A 22,759-nucleotide genomic window follows, 5' to 3' on the forward strand; every position below is an offset into this window, starting at 1 on the left:
ACTTACATAAATCTGCAAATAATTATATTTGCATGTTTAATATGTAGCTTTCAATTATTGAATAATGATACAATTTTATCTGAGGTTTTTATCAATTTTGTCTATGCTTCATATTCAGTTTATTTTTGCTGGCAATATAAAGAGTAATGTCAACAAATTAAACGTCATTATCATTTGACGGCTAATCTAAGACAAGTTCCTTTCCTCGAGTTCATCGGTCGCTTTCATTTGCGTAAACATACTTATCTTTATAAATTCAAGATTGTGCAGTACGAAATAGTCGAGATAAAACAGCAACGTATGGCGTTTACAGATAATCAGTGAACCGCGTAGTGATATACGTGAAAGTTACAGTGATTTTAGTGCGTAGCTCGAACGATGACGGAACAAGCGAAGTTTGAGGGGAACTCTGACCCTAGTTTGTCGAATGCAGCCGTGACGCCTGGTGGAGATATGCCTGCCTTCAGAAATCCGATCCCCTCTACCTCATTTGCAAATAGTACTTTGGGACCCCCAGTTTTGCCACCAAGGCCTGACTTAGCAGTACAGCCTGCTTATTCTATGACCCCTGGGTATTCTTACGGGGGGATGAATTCCTACGGTATGGGTGGTATGGGCATGGGAGGGATGGGATACAGTAATTATGGATATGGAGGTTTTGGAGGTGGCTATGGTATGGCGGGAATGGGAGGTATGGGTGGTATGTCACCTTATGGAGGCTACAACAGATATGGACCAATGTACGGCGATATTGAAAACAGGTGTGTCTAATGTTGTTGGTAGAAAAGTCATACAAATGTTGGTTATCAATTTCACCAAACGTATTTAGATGTAGATAAGTTAGAAAGGCAAAATGGTGTTACCAAATGTGATTTTCTTTATGTATTAATGTTTTATACACAATTATATAACTAAATGTAAACATGTAGAAAGATAACATGATGTAATTGAGTAATATTTAAGATAATATGGCAACCTCGGCAGTAGCTACATATTTGTGGCATTTGGGGTTGAAAACCTAGGGCCATGGGGGCTTAGCGTGCACTTCCTCTATAAGGTGTTAACAATCTTAGAGGCTTCGGGTGACCAGAAGGCTGGCCTGTATTTCACTCAGCGGATAAGCATTGCTATCAAGAGGGGAATGCAGCCAGCCTTCTAGGCACCCTACCAAGAGATCACAACTTATGACAATTTGTTTATTTATGAGTTTTTAGTTTAATTGTTTAACTCCAGATAATATCAAAACTAACATGTTATTTTTTTTATGTCAGATGTTATGTTATCTTTGGAAAGTCAATTGTTAAGTACATTTCTAAAATTACTTTTACAGGTATAAATTACCAGTAGCAGTTCAGACCTGTCAAATGTTACAACAAGAATAATTATCTAATTTACTACACCAAATACTACTTGATTACTTATACACTATTGTATTCTGCAATATAAAAAATATACACTTATGGTTTAAAAAATTAATTGTCCAAAAGAATATTACAATTTATATACATAGAGAAATTCAAACAATCATAATATACATTATTTACAGTACTTAATTTAACACTTAAAAATGTATTAACCATGAATATTTCGTCTGGCAGTTATGTAGAATGTAAATGTCAATGTCAACTGAGCAAAAATTATAATATTATGAATTCAAATTTATTACGAATTTTATATGTTGTATTGCTGTAATTATCATCTGCACTGAAAGAACGGCGAGTGAAAGAAGTTTTGCCATGTTTCTGGTGTCTTTCTTCTAATAACACCAAATCGGTTCACCCTAAAAATATATCTGAAAAGTGACATCTCAGTGACTGATATATATAAACAAAGGATATAAATACAGCGGACATATCGGTGTCAAAATGTCAACATTTACTTATATTTTCTACATACGTGCTTATAATTTTGTATTGTTTATCGTCTTGTGTTAATGTATCCGGCCTCCACCCAGCTCACAGAATGCCCTATTTGTCAAGACCAAAAACCCTACAAGGGCACCCATGGACTCAAGATCCATCTTGCCAAGAAACATGTTCCTCGGATAGACCTACCCCCGACGGACTCCTCTCATGTCAACAGATCTGGGGCCTCTGTTCCCAACACTGCGACTCCCTCTGCAGATTTATGTACCCGTCTAGCAGTATTAAAAGCTCACACTAAAATAGCTAAACGTATACCAAAAGGCGCTAGGGTTGCTGTAGCTCGGAGCCTGACGGAATGCGTGGCCAAGGTTGTGTCTAATAATAATTTACCCGCATGGGAAGCCTTACTTACATTTACATACAAAAATATTCATATCCCTCAAGACCAATCCAATCGCACTTTATCGGCTATTATCAAAGAAAATGTACTCCATCCTGACTTTCCCGTAGATTCCGATTCCGCGGAATCTGCAACCTATAATCTTTGCAATACTCATTTAAACTATAAAATTAAGACAATAGAAAATAAGGTTTCTGACGGTAACATAAGAGGCGCTACAAAACTTCTATTTTCTAGTGACACCTTGGCCGCCCGTTCTGACGAAGTGTTCTCCTCTCTTAAAGAAAAGCATCCGATTTCATCTACACCAGTACAACTTCCCGTGCCGCCTCAAATCTCTCCGCAACCACTACAAGTTACGGACCGTGCAACTTTACAGGCGATCAGCTCTTTTCCTAATGGTTCGGCCGGTGGCCTTGACGGCATAACCCCGCAGCACCTCAAGGACCTGACGAGCCCGCTTATGGGAGATGCCGGAGAAACCCTCCTCAAAGAGCTGACCGCGTTGATAAATTTAATGCTTTCAGGTAAAATCTGCAGCGAAATCACTCCCATTTTATACGGCGCTAACCTGATAGCCTTAAAAAAAAAAGACGGCGGCATTCGTCCGATAGCGGTGGGAAGCACACTACGGCGACTAGCCTCTAAATTGTGTTGCCGCGAGTTTCACGACCGCCTTACAGACAAATTCAAGCCCAAACAACTTGGCTTCGGTGTCAGAGGCGGTTGTGAGGCCGCAGTACACGCCACACGGACTTTCCTGGAAAACTCAAATTTCGAAATTTTGGTAAAAGTTGATGTAAGAAACGCATTTAATTCTATCGACCGTAGCACTCTCTTAAACGAAATTTTAAAGGAAATTCCGGAAATATTTGAATACCTAAAACAATGCTACGGCAATCCATCCAAATTAATGTTTGGTGAAAAAGAAATTGCCTCATGCGTTGGGTGTCAGCAAGGAGATCCACTTGGGCCCGTCATCTTTAGCCTCGCTATTCACCCAATCATCACTCAGCTAAAATCAAAACTAAATTTATGGTATCTGGATGATGGGACACTTGCAGGGACGGCTTCTTCAGTATTAAATGATTTAAATATAATCTCAAGGCAGTTCGCTGAGATAGGCCTCACACTTAACTTCAATAAGTGTGAGGTTTTTATCTCAGAAAAGCTTTCAGCTAGCGCCCGGGCTGCTTTGACTCTAAGTCTCAACTCTGTCGCGCCCAATTTCACCTTTGTTACACGAGATTCCCTCGTATTACTCGGTGCCCCTATTTTCGAAGACGCCATCCCTTTAGCAATAAATTCAAAATTAGATAACTTTCACAACTGTTCAGATTTATTATTCAAAATTAACGCTCATACAGCCATTTACATCTTACGTTTGTGTTTATTTTCTCCAAAATTCTTATATATTTTACGTTGCAGCCCTGTTTGGAAATTCTCAAGTCTCACGTCATCCATAGACAACATATTAAAAAATTCGGTTTGCAAAATATTAAACATCTCTTTCAGCTCTCAAAGCTGGTCTCAGGCTACTCTGCCTATTAATTATGGTGGCCTGGGTATTCGCTCTACGGGCGATCTGGCTCTCCCCGCTTTTCTCTCGTCTGTCCACAGCGTCGCCCATCTCATCCGTGGCATTCTTAATGTCACCAATCCCACGGTTGTAGTAGTGGCGAGCTTGGCAGATGCAGAGTCAGCTTGGAGTGCTGGAAATCCCGGCGAGAGTCCGCCTACCGAAAAAGCCTGCCAAGCAGCCTGGGACCTGATAAAAATCAAAACAACCCACAAATCCCTTTTGGACAATAGTTCGAACCCTTGCGAACGTGCTAGACTGCTCGCAGTATCGGAACCTGAGTCAGGGCATTGGCTGCGCGCGTTGCCGTCGCGGAACATTGGTTCCCTTTTGGACCCGGCGTCACTGCCAGGCGCGGATACAAGGGGGGGCCATAGGGGCAATGGCCCCCCCCTAAAACCCTGGCTCTCACATTACTAAATTGAGTAAATTTTTTTTTACCTTATTTTCTGTGCAAAAATATATGATTTTCTCAAAATGGCCCCCCCCTAAGCCAAATCTTGTATCCGCGCCTGGTCACTGCGCGTAGCCGTATGCCTCAGGCTAGGTTTGAAAGCCTGCGAGCCACACGCTTGCTCCCGCTGTGGAAGCCTTGTTGACGCTTATGGGCACCACGGACTCCACTGCCAGTCAAGCGCCGGCCGATTTTATAGACACTCGGCCCTAAACGACCTAATCCGCAGAGCACTCGGTACCGTCTCCATACCAGCAACCCTGGAGCCAGTTGGTTTATCAGCGGCAGATGGCAAAAGGCCCGACGGCTGCTCGCTCGTACCTTGGTTCCTGGGGCGGCCCCTGGCGTGGGATGTAACATGCGTTGATACGCTGGCCCCATCTCATGTCCGGCGCTCTGCCAGGAAGCCGGGGACGGCAGCAGACGACGCCCAAATTGCCAAGTGTCGCAAATATGCATTTTTAAAAAGTAATTATGTATTTGCGGCACTTGCGATTGAAACTTTCGGTCCTTGGTCGTCCGACACCAAGAAACTAGTAAAAGAAATTTGTACTAAACTAGTCTGGGTGTCTGGCGACCTACGAGCTGGCGCTTTTTTCGCACAAAAACTTAGCCTCACTGTGCAGAGAGGGAACGCGGCCAGTGTCCTGGGAACAATGCCTCAGGCTAATTTAGGCTTAGTTTTTTGATAATATAGCTATTGTAATTGATTATGTAAATATATATTAGAAGTACAGCCACATAAAAAATACAGAACTTAAAAGTTTAAAACACTATTTGTATACTTTCCAGATTTATTCAAATGGCAGAAGAAAGCTCTCGGCCTGCCTTTGATTCAATACAAAGTCTAGTCAATGCGGTCGGCAGTGTTGCCATGATGCTTGAAAACACATTCTTTGCCCTAACCAGCTCATTCAGAGCTATTCTAGGTAAGTTGGACCCTTATGGACTTATTTATAAAACTATAAGACACATATGAGGTAAATGGGTCTCGTACCACATGGAGGCAATCAGTTGAGAAGGAGGCTGACTCAACTGGAATCAGCTGGAAAGAGCTGTAGCCGCTCAGGATAGCTTATTTTTATTTCTAGAGTTATAGTTATGGACATCAGAATTCTTAGTGAAAGACTCTAGATTCTTAACATAATAAATAATACTATCATAGATGTATTGGGAAGCTACAGTTAAAATATTAATTTCTTTGAAAAGTTCTCTTAATGATTCATATGCTCTTAAGTTATATATAGAATAAATGGCTCTCTTTTGTAAGACAAATATAGTCTGTATGTCAGCTCTTTTGCCTCAAACCAGAATACTATATGACATTACACTATGAAGATAACTATAATAGACAAGGCGAGCTGTCTCAACATTGGTCAATTGCCTGATTTTCGTAACGGCGTAAGCGGCCGTACATATGGGTAAAATAATATACTTACACTTTTTTTTTTATACTACGTCGGTGGCAAACAAGTATACGGCCCGCCTGCGAGCAACTGCAGGGGTTTGCAATTATATTTCAGTACGAATTTTATATCATACTTAAAACAATGTTTAACAAAGGTACGAATAATGCAGAACAGAAATACATACAGAAATCAGAAATATGTACAATTTTGAAACTTGATACACATATTTATAAATCATCAGCAAACCTTAAAACATCTTATAAGCAGAAAATGATGTTTGTGCTCAATGTCAATCATTCAAAACTGGTTTTTGGTCTCTCTCAACTTGTTACATCAATTTTACGGTTTAACTCACATATATTATTTTAGTGACACGCGCGTCACGTTTCGGAGATACTATTAAAATTTGATTTTTGTTTTTTTTATTTATTTGAATGGTGCAAGTTATTTCCATAAACTAGCTAAGTTTAGAATATTTAACACACCAATTTATTAATTGTCTGATGCCCTAATAGTCTATCGTTTTAGTTTCTTTGTATTTGGCATATCTAAACTTTTAAAGACATGTTTTTAGGGTTCCGTAGCCAAATGGCAAAAAACGGAACCCTTATAGATTCGTCATGTCCGTCTGTCTGTCCGATTCTGTCACAGCCACTTTTTTCCGAAACTATAAAAGCTATACTGTTCAAACTTGGTAAGTAGATGTATTCTATGAACCGCATTATGATGTTCACACAAAAATAGAAAAAAAACAATAAATTTTGGGGGTTCCCCATACTTAGAACTGAAACTCAAAAAATCTTTTTTCATCAAACTCATACGTGTGGGGTATCTATGGATAGGTCTTTAAAAATGATATTGAGGTTTCTAATATCATTTTTTTCTAAACTGAAAAGTTTGCGCGAGAGACACTTCCAAAGTGGTAAAAAGTGTGTCCCCCCCCCCGTAACTTCTAAAATAACAGAATGAAAAATCTAAAAAAAATATATGATATACATTGCCATGCAAACTTCCACCGAAAATTGGTTCGAACGAGATCTAGTAAGTAGTTTTTTTTTAATACGTCATAAAAATTAAAAAAAAAAATTTTTTTCATCAAACCCATACGTGTGGGGTATCTATGGATAGCTCTTCAAAAATGATATTTAGGTTTCTAATATCATTTTTTTCTAAACTGAATAGTTTGCGCGAGAGACACTTCCAAAGTGAAAAAATGTGTGTCCCCCCCCCTGTAACTTCTAAAATAACAGAATGAAAAATCTAAAAAAAATATATGATATACATTGCCATGCAAACTTCCACCGAAAATTGGTTCGAACGAGATCTAGTAAGTAGTTTTTTTTTAATACGTCATAAAAATTTAAAAAAAAAAAATTTTTTCATCAAACCCATACGTGTGGGGTATCTATGGATAGGTCTTCAAAAATGATATTTAGGTTTCTAATATCATTTTTTTCTAAACTGAATAGTTTGCGCGAGAGACACTTCCAAAGTGAAAAAATGTGTGTCCCCCCCCCTGTAACTTCTAAAATAACAGAATGAAAAATCTAAAAAAAATATATGATATACATTACCATGCAAACTTCCACCGAAAATTGGTTTGAACGAGATCTAGTGAATAGTTTTTTTTTAATACGTCAATAAATTAAAAAAAAATTTTTTTCATCAAACCCATACGTGTGGGGTATCTATGGATAGGTCTTCAAAAATGATATTTAGGTTCCTAACATCATTTTTTTCTAAACTGAATAGTTTGCGCGAGAGACAGTTCCAAAGTGGTAAAATGTGTGTCCAAAGTGGTAAAATGTTGAACAAGATCTAGCAAGTAGATTTTTTTTTAATACGTCTTAAATGGTACGGAACCCTTCATGCGCGAGTCCGACTCGCACTTGGCCGCTTTTTTTTTAAAATGATTGGAGCACCATCTGTGTTAAGCATTGCAGGTTCATACAAATTTCACTATACCTATTGAAGGCTAACAGAAACAACAGAAAATCGAAGTTCTGTATCTCTGTCAGTCCTTCACTCCATCATCTTCCTTCCGTTGTCCCGGCATTTTGCCACGGCTCATGAGAGCCTGGGGTCCGCTTGGCAAATAATCTTAAGAATTGGCGTATTCACTAGTTTTCAGTCAGTCCTTCAAATGGAATAATTTTGTAATTCTTTATTCTACCTATAGATACACACAAGTATCAGTTTAATCAAAAAGTACTAGCAGATAAATAAACCTAAGTCATAAAGAATGGTTTAAGAAACATGTAGTAACCACACAAGGCTTATGCATTTGTTGCGTAAAGCACTGTTGTTAAATGTTTTATAACGACTTTTAATGTTTATTTATGTAGAAGGTTCAGGGGTCAGTCAGTTTACAACTCTTTAGTGTTTATGCATCGAGTATTTTATACGTTTAATGTCTGTACTTCTTCCACGCATACTAACAAAATGTATTCTTAATTATGAGAAACAGCTACAGCAGCTATGAGAAACAGATTTAACAGTACTGTTTTTACCGGCTAGCATTATGAGTTTCGTTCTTCGCGAATTCGCGCTAGATGTATGCTAGGTTTTTAAAGGGTCTGCAACCCGCATGTAAGTTACAAGCGTCCATAAGCTACGGTGACTGCTTACCATCAGGCTAGCCGTATGCTTGTTTGCCACCGACGTGGTGTATTAAAAAAAAGGAGTCGCGCGCCATAACGTAAAACTCATGCTAGCAAGTCAGGGGTTCGCAACATTTTTTTGGTACCTCGATGCATAAATCATTTGGTTTAAATTAATTATAAATAAAAATGTATTAGTACAATAATTACGGTGCAATTGTGTAGATTGGACAATTGATTTATCATTGTAGTGTTTGAGATATAAAAACAGAGCTTAGTTCAATGTTTAATCATATGATTACAGGTGTAGCAGAGAATTTTGGTCGTTTAAGATCGCTGTTCGCGCAGTTCTGGTCGACGTTCGCCGTAGTGCGATCTCTGAACTGGCTCGTACGGAAACTGATGGTCATGCTTGGTATTAGGACTGAGAACGAGTTCAAGGTCAGTATTCTTAACCCCATACTCTTCAAGAAGAACTTTGAACGACTTACGTATTATATACTAAACTGTCACACAAACGACGAGATTTGGTCACAAGCGAGCCTCTAGAATTAGAAAGAGTAAAATTACTTTTATAATAACAAAACAGTTGTGAGACTGAAATGTTAGCTAGACACGAAGCCAGTAATGCTGGCGCCAGTCTCCAGACAAGCCAGCACTGACGGAAATAGGCAAGCGCTCTATTCCCGCCAGTGCTGACAGCCAGTGCTGGCTCATCTTGAAAAACTGTTTATTCATGGCCAATAACAAGCCAGCACTGGCTTCGTCTAAACCTAGCTTTAAATACATATAACGATTCACTCCCTATTCCCTATAACGTCGACATTTGTTGGCTATAGTTACCTACTTTAATATTAATTTCTCTATATAACAAAAAACTCTATATTAATAAATTAACTGTAACACTAGAAAAACACACTTTTATAAATGCACGTAAAAAAACCTTATCGTGTTTTAAGTCCATTAGGTGACCTCTCTCACAAGTGCAAACACGACTATGATACGATATTCCATCATGGAATGCCAGTGCCTATCTTCCGGCTTCATCATCAGACCTTGAAACCTAATCGTGGTCAAAGTTCATTACAAGACTTTTCTAACAAATTAAAACACAGCTATGATACGATGTTCCATCATGAAGTTCCAGTTCATATCTTCCGGCTCCATCATCAGATCAGTTCGACAGTACCATATTATTGTATTGTCATCAGAACTACATACAGCTGCCAATTTTCATGACGCTACGATCCTTGGAAGATGGTTAAAGTAGTTACCTTAGATTCCATTACATAGTTAGTTACATACAGGTCGACCTAATAAAAGCGTGTTAAAAAGGGCCACTCGTGGCTCGGACTCGCTCCCTTACGAGGAGGTTAGTCAACGCGTGTGGCTCCAGATGAAGCTCCTCGTCAAGGAACGACACATATCGAGCAATTTTTGACTTAAAATCGTGAGTGTTGCGGTTTATTTAGAGTAAAATGAAAATTGCGGGCGCGTATTTCATGAGACTCGCATTATCGTTTGAATCTTATTTTTACGACTCAATACATAATAATATGTACATGCAAGAAAACGGAAATTCGTGGATGAGCGACTGGATAATTAAAACATGGCCAATATTGACCATATGGTTGGTAAGGTAAAAAATCGAATGTATAAAAACAAAAAACAACCTATATGACAATCACAAACTATCATATCCCTTGTAAAGTACGAGGTTCGATATCTTTAATATTCTCATTTATCAGCAAGATAATTAGCCAGTTTAGCCAGTTACTGTTGCCACTGGTTTATTTATATTATTATGAATATATTATCTTCTTCCTCGTTTCCTCATGACTGCGGGTCGCGACCACATGAGATCGTTATTTTGTGCAGCAAGGCTCTCCATTCTGCACGATTTTCCGTCTTCCTAATAATAGGCGCCTGTGTAGATCCCTGGCAGGCCTTCTTTACAATGTCCACCCAGCGGGTTGGTGGATGTCCACTACCCTGTCCTCCATCCACCATGCCAAACATAATGCGCTTTTCGAAGTTGTCCGGCTCCCGTCTGGCTTAGGGTTGCCAACTATTTTTTGGTGGAATATAGTATTTTCCAGAATAAGGCATTAAAAATATAGTACATTTCAAAAAAATATAGTACTTTTAGATAAAATGCTTAACATAAGTGTAATATACGTTTAATCATACTTACTAGCACTCTGTTGAGATGAGTTATGGTAACGATTTTAGAGCAAAAATGTAAAATTGAGAGATTTATTCGTTGTACTCCTTTTGTTACGTAATATCTAAATAACAAGTATTGGTTTCTATTAGCACGTCTTCTCATCTTGCCTTTTAATAATGAGGTCGCAAGCGTGCGTCCCCAGTAATATGTGAAGAGAAGGGACAATTTTTAAAAATTAATCAAAAAACTGTGGTAGTAAATTATACAAAATGATGTATAAGAACAGTTTTAGCAAATGTTGTAGATTGTTTAAGTATCAAAATTTCGTTGAAATTAAGTCGATTTTCAGAGAAATTGTCACTTGTTTTCAAGTTAGTTCTGGAGAAAATTGATTACGTCTAACTTTCATTCAAATAACTAAATTCAAATTTATAATAACAAAAATGTAGTTTATTAAAGTTGAAGTACAGGATATGTGTAATACAAACTTACCATTTTTAGCAGTCCAAACTTTACGAAATTTACAAAGAAGATAAAATCAGTGCTTTACGCGCGTTTACCTAAATGTTCATCAGAAAAACAATCATTACTAATTAAATGAGTTAGTCATATAAGTAAAACTGCTCACTCGTCATCTCATACGCCCAGTAATAATAAAAAGAAAAAAAAATCTTTTTAATAACAATATTTATTTAAAGTTTAAATTCATATTTTTTATTGAGCTTTGTGCACTTTTTAGTAATGTCTAATTTTTAATAAAATGAGACAACGATTCAGTACATTCATCCTGAATATTATGACAATTTAATAGCTCACTTTTATTAAATTTATGTCAGCCCTGTTGCATTCCTCACGCCATTTTGTCTTATTACTTGAAATAATTTTATTTGATTAGAATTAAATTGATAATCGATCTTGAACAAATTAGAAGGATGTCGGAAATATAGTATTTTAGCGTACTATATATTTTTTCAACAGTATATAGTACAGAGAGCCAAAATATAGTACAATACTATATAATATAGTACGGTTGGCAACCCTAGTCTGGCTGCGTGTCCAAACCGTCCAAAGTAATTGACTTTTTAACTGTCGAAAGAGTATTATCAAAAATTTATTACCGAATACGTCGATATAAAATGAAAACTACAAAAAAAAAATCTTATAACTTTTCACCTGCCGTTTTGTGGCATAGTAACGGTTACTATGCCACATTGCCCCGCCTCACCTTCGACGGCTCCAGGCACTGAGGAGGGAAACCCAGAAAATCACTAAGAACCCTGCTCTGCCAGCTTACAATGAGTTTTGCCATCCACCCCCCCAGCGACTAAAATCCCGGAATCCACCCTGCGCTACAGCCCAGAACTTAAAGAATTTCAGCATCTCAGATAGGTGGAAGGTGGAGTGGTCTGCTGACACGGCCGGGAAAATCACCCTTATAACCTACCCGACACAAAAATTAAAAGGGTTCGATCTCCCTCGCAAACTTTGGTGTCGCCTGAACAGATTGAGGACTGGGAATGGCTGTTGCAACTCTCTTACCTACAAATGGGGCTAGAATGTTTCTCCACTCTGCGAGTGCGGCGAGGAAGAGCAGACAACTGAATATATCATCCGGCGCTGCCCCCTTCACTCTTATTATGGACCAGCTGAAGATTTGGTCTCTGTCACTCCTGACCTGATTACCTGGCTTGACAACCTCAAAGCCATACTTTGATTGTCCTTCAACTGTGCATGCCATACGATTAATAATAATAACCTGCCCTTTTTAAATGTCAGCATCTAACAAACATAATTTTTTCAGGCTTGGGCAGAAGCGGTGGCAGCTACACAGAACGGCACAGGTACACCCGAACAACGTGCCAAGGGAGCAAGCTGGCCTATTCTTCTATTCTTCGGAGTGATTGCGGCCGCCCCGTACATCGTACTGAGGATGTTGAGTGGGCTGACCACTAGCGTGAATGAGAGACGTAAGTTGTACCTTAAATAAATAAAATAAAAAATAAATAAATATTATAGGACATTATTACACAAATTGACTAAGTCCCACAGTAAGCTCAATAAGGCTTGTGTTGAGGGTACTTAGACAACGATATAATATAATATATAAATATTTATAAATACTTAAATACATAGAAAACACCCATGACTCGGGAACAAATATCCATGCTCATCACACGAATAAATGCCCTTACCAGGATTTATACCTTAATAACTTGTAATGCGGGTTATAATTATTTGATGAATACATACCGCGCGCGCGCTCGGCACGTTAACATCGGCTCCGTGCTTAATGTTGCATAATAATTTATTTAGTAAGAGTGAAGAGTTGAGTTTGTGCAAGTACAATGTTACAATTTTGTGAGACTTAGAAGTGTTTTCGTTATAAAAAAAGACTTAGAACTAGCAAAGATATCATAGTGCAAAGTGAAGAAATAAATACGGTGTCTAAAGTACGGCGGACAGCGAGTATGACTCATCGCAAACCGGCCGGCAAGCGTTCAAATCAGCAGTATCACTGTGCGCCCCCGTACCAAGGAACTCATTCATTACGGATCTCGAGATCGAGCGCCATACAACATCTACTTTTTGGCATTGTTTTGGAGTGTTACCTGTGATATCGTGGTAGAGGGACAATTGAACTTGTTTGTTTTGGTCTATTTTGAGAATTTTAGACAATAATAAACAAATCATAGTGCAAAATGTCGTTTCAAAAAAATATTAAAGGTGCTCTGACATGCATTAAATGCAGGAAAACAGTTACCAGACCAAAGGAATGTCTTAAATGTTCTACTTGTAAACATACATTTGACTTGGACTGTGCCGTAGTAACCATAAGACGATTTAATTTAATGACTAAGGAGAATAAGTCGAATTGGACATGTAGAACGTGCTTAGACAATAATAGAGGAAAAACGGACCCACAATCACTTAAACAAAATAATACACCGGAGACACACAAAAATACATTTCAGACTACGAGCTCCACAACCCCTTTAATAGATAATATAACCCGAAGAAAACCAATCAGATCACCTACCCTACGGGCTGGCAGGGCGTCTCCTAGCTCAAATGAACTTATAACACCGTCTGAGGAAAAGTGTAATGAAGAGGACAAGATCGAGAATATTGAGTTACCAAATATGAAAATCGCGTTTGAAAATCAGCAGGAACGTTCGGCATCGGGCACTTCGGGTAGTAAGGATGTGGTAAATAATGTGAGTACAACGTTGCATTTGTCTCTAGATAATTTAACAAACAATACACTCAATGAGGACCTGAATTGTTCACCGAGCAGATACGACAGCCCACATTCAGCGAGCAGCATGCCTAGCATGAGACAAGAAAATAACTCTGACATACAAAATCTTAAAGGAAAAATCGACCAACTAAACGTACAGCTTTTAAGTGCGCATAGTGAAATTGATAGATTAAACGGCGAAATCTGTGACCTAAAAAAAACTATGGAAGATTATCAAAGAAAAATGAACATGTATAAAACAATTTTTGATAAAAAAACGCCAAAAAAAAACTCAAAGAAATTCACGTAGAAAGCGGAAAAATAAATACACACACACTAAGGAACAGAATAAAATTTCACCATCAATTCCGTCTCCTTCCCCATTACCAAAAAATTTAAGTACATGGCATTCTACCCCTGTTGTGGAAGAAAGGACAGGTTCTGTAAGACGAGATTGCTTTAGAGACAGCTCTAGTTCAAATGAATCTTGCCAATCGAACAAAGGTAACTTAGGCAAAAAAGCTAAACTAGGGGGGAATTCTGATAATAGTCAAGGCCAAATCCTGAGTAGCGAGAAACCTACACCACCTACCTAAACCATTTTACTAAGCAGCAATAAAAAGAACGCGCTTCGAAAAATTGCTGAGACTTGTTTTGCGGAAAACTCGCAGATATGTCATTATTTGTCACCTAATGCAGGAATTAAGGAAATTTTAAAAGACGTCCATTTAAAAACAAGTAACTTAACAAAAGATGACTACTGCATTATTTTCATTGGAGAAGAAGACTTTAAATATACAACTAACTGCTATACCTTAATTTCCATAATAAGGGAATCGCTGCAAGGGTTACTTCATACAAACTTCATTATATGCACGGCCACATACAAATGTCGAAACGGTGTTAATCTCTTTAACTGGAGAGTCGAAACTTTTAATAACATGCTTTGGCGAGATATACACACGTATGAATATGCCTATCTCTTGGACTCAAATGAGAATCTGTCATATGACTACGATATGTTTAGGAGACACTCAGGGGACATTAATAACTTAGGGATTAAAAATATATGCATGAAATTAAAGGAAACCATTGAAGACATAAGATGGAATAATGAGGAATTCAACAAGAATGATACACATAACCAAGATAGTAAAGGTAATCCGACAAGTTCCAGAAACGAGCAAGTCTTGAATGGAGAAGATAAAAAAGAAGGGTTTTTTCGTAAAGAATAGGAAAGCTCAATTTCGCATTTTACACCAGAATATAGCAGGAGTGTTGAACAAATCGAGTGAACTAGAAGTAGCCATTCGGGAAATGGAGGAAATGAACTCGCATATTGATGTAATTTGTCTGACTGAAACATTCATAATTAAAGGAGAAGAAAATTATCTCAATATTCCTGGTTATAACCTTGTGGCAAATTTTTCTAGACAAAATGCGCGTAGAGGAGGAACATGTATACTTTGCAGGGATAGTGTTGAATGTGAACCGTTAGATATTATTAAGGATTTAGCAATGGAGAAAGACTTTGAAATTTGCGGTATTACTATTAAATCTATAAAAACGAGAATTATATGTTTGTACAGAACCCCTAACTCAGATTTTCAAACAGGTCTGAAACAGCTTGAAGTACTTCTTAATAACTTAGAAAACCAGAATTACAATTTAGTTATCGCTGGAGACTTTAATGTTGACTTTTTATCTAACTCAAACAAAAAAAATCTATTGTGTGAAGTATTCACGACTCATAACTTAATCCCTCATATTAATGAAGCTACAAGGCAACATACGTGTATTGATAATATAGTAAGTAATTTCAAAAGTGCAGTAGGCAAAATACATAGACTTAGTCTGTCGGATCATGATACTGCTCAATCTGTTACTATAAATACGAATAAGGATTTCATTGTTAGAACATGGTACATAATAAAACGTGACTTCAGCGTCGATAATATGAACAAATTTATAAATTACATTCATAGCCTTAGTTTTAATGAAGTTTTAATGGAAAATGATACTAATGAAGCATTCAATGTATTTCATGATTTATTAGTACTGTTGTTTGAACAATGTTTTCCTGAATATAGAGTAAAACGATACATAAAAGGAAATAAGGTGGCATGGATTACAAGAGGAATAAAAAAAAGTTGTAAAACCAAACGAACACTTAGATATAAATATTATAAGAGCAAAACTGAAGAAGAAAAACTGTCCTATAACAATTACTCTAAAATATTAAGAAAGTGCTTATTTGTACTTCAGAAAAATTGTAACGATCAGTACATAAGCCAAGCGCAAAACAAGTGTAAGGCGACATGGAATGTTGTAAATAAACAAATTGGTAATTCTAAGATTTCACCACAAATTGATAAAATCGCATTTAATGCCAATTTAATTCGAAATGGAACTGACATTGCTAATGCCTTCAATAATTATTTTATAAATTTAACAAATAATGCCAGTAATATGACAAATAGTAACAATGCGACGAATCAGAATGTATGTAACCTTATCCCTAACAGTGTAAATAGCATGTTTTTAGAACCCACGACCCCTCAGGAGGTATTAAAAATAATAATGTCATTACGCAACACCAGTTCCGTTGGCTATGATAAAGTAAATACGAAAGCTTTAAAAAGTGTAGCTAGTCATTTGATGGTACCGTTATGTCACATTATAAATTTATCTTTGGAGCAAGGCGTATTTCCGAACAAATTAAAATTCTCTGTTGTTAAACCACTTCATAAAAAAGGAACAAAAACGGACATGGGTAATTATAGACCTGTCACATTGATCCCTGTAATAGCCAAGATATTTGAAAAAGTCTTCTATGCTCGATTACAGAAGTTTCTAGATAAGAATAAAGTATTAGCAATAGAACAGAATGGTTTCAGACCAAATAAATCTACAGCCTTAGCCGCTTTTACTTTAATAAAAAAAGTTATAAATAATATTAATAATAAAATGCCAACTGTTGCTCTCTTTCTGGATATGAGCAAGGCATTTGATTTTGTAGATCACAATGTACTGGTAAAAAAGTTGAATTGTTATGGTGTTCGTGGTCCTGCAGAGAATTGGATTAAGTGTTACTTGTCTAACCGTGTACAAGTTACACAAATAACTAAATTAAATAAAGTAACAAATACAATGGAAGAGTTTATTTCTTCAAAAAGAGAAAATAAAGTCGGGGTACCACAGGGCAGTATTTTAGGACCCCTATTGTTTATTATTTATATTAATGATCTGCCTCGTGCAGTCCAACATCCTACAGTTATGTTTGCCGATGACACAACCATCATCATAGAAAGCCAAAATGTAGGAAATTATAATGATATGGTGAATAACGTCTCAGAGGAAACTGTAGAATGGCTAACAAGAAATAACCTATCTATAAATACTGATAAAACCAAATATATTTACTTCCGTACCAGACAGGGAAAAGATCTAAGGCTTAATATTAAATGTAATGGGAAACCAATAGAGAAAGTAGAGTGTCAAAATTTCTTGGGGCTTTATGTAGATGAGCACTGTGAATGGAAAGAGCAGGTTAAGGCAGTCTGCAACAAAATTAATAAATTTGTATTTGCAATAAAAAAAATTAGACTTGTAACATCACATAAAATTGCCCTGTTAGTATATTACGGATACGTATGTTCTGCTCTCAGATATGGTATTGTATTGTGGGGCAACTCATCTGACATATCTAAAGTTTTTATAGCTCAAAAGCGCTGCATAAGAGCGATATTCGGTTTAAAACCTTTAGACTCATGTAGACCTATATTTAGACAACACAGGATTCTAACGCTTACATGTTTATACATTCTGGAGGCATGTACCTTTGTCAAAAAACACATGGATCTGTTTCTGATTAAAGACAACAATAATAAGCGAACAATTACACAAAAACCTCTGAACATGCCAGTAGCAAAATTGAGCCTATTTAAAAAGAATTCCTATTATATGCTAAGCAAAATTTATAATACAGTGCCGAAATCTATTACTAGTTTAGTTGGACATACATTTTATACTAATCTTAAGACATGGTTAATCGAAGAATGTTACTATTCATTAAATGATTTCTTTAATAAAAATAATAATTAAGTAATAATAATTTTTTAAGCAGCAAATAACCCTTGTTCGAGCTGCTGGCATGAAAATGTTATTATTTAGTTTCTGAATTTTTAAATTTTATAATTATATTGTATATTTGTATAGACTATTGTAGGTACCTGAATATTTCTACGCCGATGCATGCCGGCAGAATATGCTGACCTAACACCCTCTACTCACCAACATTGTACCATATTCTTAGAAATAAATGATTGATTGATTGATTGATTGATTGATGTGTAGGTAAATGACGAGACGTAAATAAGATCAGAGAGCCTACGTCTAGGACGAAGCATAAAATGAATGAAGCTTAATACTCCAATGATATTGTTTAAAATATGTGTATCACTAGATGGCGCTTTACTTTAATTTTCATACGTACATGCCTAACCTAAAGCGTGAACAACGCTGTAGTTTTGCACCAGAATTCTTGACGGTGAAGTTACATATCTACGGCCATCTAACAGTAACGCCAATTATAATACACTAAAGATCACATTCATCCATCCATACAAACACACACAGGCACAAACACCTATACGTACACAATATCATGCCACTATTTTTCGTTATTTTTGAGCTTATAAATTACATAATATTTTTCTTTGATCACTTTTGCTCTATAAATAACATAATTAGCGAATGAGCAATCTCCTGCCACATGTATCGGAAAGGTACCTAATAGGAGATCTCCACCATTGTAAATTAGCCTCTATTTTTTAACAGAAAAGAATATTTCTCCATCTTCATTTCTCTCATCCTGACCTGAACCTGTCATGAAACTCCTGAACGAAACTTTGTCTTTTAGTTCAAACTAATTCCTATTTTAATTTGTCCACAGTAAACGACCCAACATCCTGGCAGAACCCGCTCCGTTCTGTAGCCCAATACGAATTCCAAGCTACCTCCCCTCAAGAGCTCAGCTTCCGCAGCGGCCAGGTCGTGCTGCTCGCGCCGCAGCAGCTCCAGGGCCCGCTCTGGAACAGCGGCTGGCTCATGGGCAGCACGGACAGACAGACAGCCGGGCTGGTACCAGTCAATTATATTAAAGTTATCAAGCCAGAGGAAAATCAGAGTGCGGAGGAGATGGATAAGCATTTTAAGCAGGAGTTGTGAAGGCACTGATTTCTTTACTCAAATATTGAGATTATTTGAGTTGGAATATAATGACTATCAATGGCGTAAAACCAAATTTTATGGTTTACACTTAGTCACTCGCGCGACATGTTTCGGAGAGCCTAGGTCTCCTTTCTCAAGCACTAACAGAATTATTGCGTACCACGTAAAAAACGTGAAGCGATCGAGATTGGGCGGCGCTCTAATTTCAATCGAGATAGCGGCTGAGCTTTGCCGTCAGCTTGGAAGCCTGTGATCCTTCAGCAGAAGGCCAGTGAGTGTGGTGACAGTGAAGTGGACATAGTGAGTTCGTCCTGTTTGTCGCTACAAGTGTTAGGTGACCCAAACCCAAACACCACTGCCCGCCTACTACGACAGCGCAAGATCTCCCCCAACCGGTTCTCTCAGCGTGCGACGCGGCGCGCAGCAGTACGCGAAGCACGCCCGTCGTGAACGCTGAGAAAGGAGACCTAGACTCTTCGAAACATGTCGCGCGATTGACTAAAAATAAAGTGTAAACCGTAGAATTAGTTTAATGTTAGTATGTCTCACGACATTTTAAATTCGAGTATGGCGTAATAAAGACTGCTTATTTCGATAGTTTTAAATAGTGTTTATAATTTATGAGTCAAACTTGCTTGAGAAGCCACCCGAATCTAGCCGCCGCGACACAACTATTTGTGTCGAAGTCTAGTCAAAGGTCCCACTTTGTCGCTTACCATAAGGACGAGATTTGCTTGTATGTTTATACGAATAACCTGTCAAAGCGTCGTTATGGCAAGCGACAAAGTGAGACTTTTATGCTTGGAAGTGACACATTACTTTGTAAAAAAAATTTGCAACGAAAACAAGTCATATATGTTGGCCCAGAACTGTCTCATTACAAACATAGACAGAGTGAATTATATTGTCTTTGTCTTGCGCTAGTACTACTAGCACCCAAAAGAAAGGGATGAGTATAATTTTCCAGACGTAAATGTGCATGTCGTAATTTAAGCATGTCATTTTAAAATTAAAGCGTAACTACGATTGTATGGGAGCGGCTTTTTGGCGGCAGGTCCATGCGACTCTTAAATCCACGCTAAAGGGTGACTGTATTTGGTTTATTACATAACGAAGAAAATGTCAAATCAAAGGTGTAGGGTAAATTTCAACAACTACTAACGCCATCTAGTGGAAGTCTTTTTCAAATCTTCACAACTCTGATTAGAGATAAGCAGTCTTTTATCTTTGGTATTAATGCAATGTCCTGACGCCAGAGTGCACACCGTAAACCATAGAGTGACTTATATCAAAGATAATTGATTGTAATAGAGAGGTAAAGCCTAAGAAAAAAACGTCTAAGGGGCACGTTTGACATCCGAAACAGATGGCGCTGTACTGCACCATATGTTTTGCGGTCATTGAATTGTCAAACGTCAACTTGTACAAATTGACAATCAGAGTTACCGCAAAATATATGGAGCTGTGCAGCGCCGTCTCGTTTGCCTGTCAAATTCGAAGCACAAAATTTTCTTAGGTTTTACACATCTTACTCAATGAATAAATCTTTACTTATATGTACTATGAAACGTAAACAGTTTCTTCACAAGTTTTCATAGATTATGTCAATTGATGTTTCAAGAAGGTTTGTTGACTGTCTGTAGTGCTGCCCCCTATGCAGAGTTTACGTAATATTTCCTATTAGCGCAAATTTTTAATAACATTGTAAATTAGAAACACCTTTCGATTATAATCGATTTTATGACGTCATTATTTATTTCATTTTTATCAGGGAAAACTGGTGTCGTTATGTTCCCTGTAAATTAAAAACAAACTACTACATAATATACAGGGGTTTTCGTCTGTATTAAATGAGTAACGGGTTTATACAAAAAAGATATGAAATTTTAGTTGTCTTTGGGGTTACGGAAAGGCATAATAATTACAATTTTGTATGAAATTTAATAAAATTGTCTTCATGCTTTATTTGGAAATGGCATTGCTAAAATGCTGCCATCTACAACAATAATGAGTTTCAGAAACGCAAATGTTTAGAAATAGCAGTCTTTATTTATTAAGCCTCTAAGATGTAGTTACCAAACAGGTTTGGAAGTAATTCCAATATTAATACGTAGATTATAGAAAATCAAGCAGCGCTTGGCAAGCTCTCTTATCGATACAACTTTATACGAAATAAATAATTTACTAGTTTTGGATATTTACGTAAAGTCAATATTGTTAGTAACTCTTCGTTTCCATATATACACATACCGGGTGGATTTTTAACCCTTTGAACGTTTTGTAAAGCGTAAACGAAAGCATAAATAAAAACGTCACTCACACGCCAAAGTCACGGGCGCAAGCAAGCTAATGTAAACCTTACTTAAAAGAGTGAAGGTTACTTTGACAGCGTACACTGTAACACTAACATGTGCAGTACTGTAGGCACGTATAATTAAAACGACTTTAGAGTCAGACCAAGCTAAGTTGGCAGCGATTTCGATAGCCCAGCCTGTGGAAGTGTTAGTAAACGTCATAATTTCATAGAACTTTGACGTTTAAAATAACACTGGCACTGTCTGGACGGTCAAAATCGCCGTCGACTTATCTTGGTCTGACTCTAAGTGTTCTTGGCGTTCGTGGCGTAACGCTTTACTTTAAAGGCGTTTAGCGTCCAAAGGGTTCAATATTAGTGCATTATTTAATTCGTATACTTTTATTCAAAAGACATTCCAAATTATGCCAAAGTAAATTATATTGAAGTAGGTAAAAATCTGACAAAATGCAACCCTATTTATGGGTATTCTATTTGCATGATTTGTACAATTAAATATCTACCTGTGTAGACAGCCTATAAATGAACTGTTTTTTTTTTGTTATTGAGATTGTTATTATTCGGCGTTTTAAATGTACTGTTTTTTTGTTTTTATAAAGGCATGTGCACACCGGATGCGTATGCGTGTACATGTACGTGCATGGTATAATATATAAATGCTTATGAGTGACGGGACACAGGTTATTCCCACTAGTTACAATCAAGTTGTTACCAGTGGTAACTACTGGGATTTTTTCTCACCTTTTACCATTGGTAACTACTGGGAAAAAATAACCCAGTAGTTACCACCAAAATAATGTTACTTTTTTTAATACTACATCGGTGGCATACAATCATACGACCCGCCTGATACGCGTTGCTGACCCTAACACTCCGCACCCTCGCTATGTTAGAATTAAATACTAATAAAAACAGGATAGTATAAATATAGCGTGCTTTAATTATGTTTCAGTTAGTGATTCAGTAAACTGCTTTAAAAGTGTACATTCATCAGTTAAAAAAAAATAACCCGACGTGTGCGTGCACGGTTCTATTTTGGCGTACACAGCCGATGTACACAGGCCTTTAATTGTGCATTTTTCCTAAGACTGCATTGAATCATGTGCAATTACTTTTGTGGCTAAGGCAACGTAAAGCTTGCTATATTTTAAGTTTTTATCGTAAATATGCTATTATGTCGTAAAAAGATTGACATGAGACAATGGCTGAAAAATATAAATTAGCTTTAGGGTTAGGACAAGAGTAACGCGAGTCATCAATATATTGCGTGCTTTTTTATTTAATAATATACTTAAATTTAAATGTTAGATATACTATAAAATTGCACTATTAATAATATACACACATTTAAATCGGGATTCGCGTTACTTTTTCGTGGAATCACCTCGGTGACTTAATTGTAAATCTATGTTAAATTTTACATAATATGGGATGGACTGATTTGTTAAGATTAAGCAATAAACGACTTCTTATTGGACTCCTATTTTTATTTATACCCTTT

At 37.1% G+C, this 22,759-nt stretch overlaps 1 protein-coding gene across 1 annotated transcript; it reads left to right on the plus strand.

Moving 5' to 3' along the window:
* Positions 1 to 195: 195 nt before the first annotated feature.
* On the plus strand, positions 196 to 22,735 carry LOC133530440 (peroxisomal membrane protein PEX13). The gene is made up of 5 exons (XM_061868351.1): positions 196 to 761; positions 5,091 to 5,227; positions 8,612 to 8,748; positions 12,276 to 12,441; positions 18,667 to 22,735. The coding sequence occupies exons 1-5, from the start codon at positions 379 to 381 to the stop codon at positions 18,939 to 18,941; spliced, it is 1,098 nt and encodes a 365-aa protein (XP_061724335.1). The 5' UTR covers positions 196 to 378; the 3' UTR covers positions 18,942 to 22,735.
* Positions 22,736 to 22,759: the final 24 nt, after the last annotated feature.

This window comes from Cydia pomonella, chromosome 22, assembly GCF_033807575.1.
Source record: "Cydia pomonella isolate Wapato2018A chromosome 22, ilCydPomo1, whole genome shotgun sequence".
Taxonomy (NCBI): Eukaryota; Metazoa; Arthropoda; class Insecta; order Lepidoptera; family Tortricidae; genus Cydia; species Cydia pomonella.

Bases quoted from the DNA above. Each gene is read 5' to 3' on its own strand.
- LOC133530440 (XM_061868351.1), top strand. From the start codon at position 379: ATGACGGAACAAGCGAAGTTTGAGGGGAACTCTGACCCTAGTTTGTCG. The intron at 762-5,090 runs GTGTGTCTAATG...TATACTTTCCAG, and splicing joins TACGGCGATATTGAAAACAG to ATTTATTCAAATGGCAGAAG. The intron at 8,749-12,275 runs GTCAGTATTCTT...TAATTTTTTCAG, and splicing joins GGACTGAGAACGAGTTCAAG to GCTTGGGCAGAAGCGGTGGC.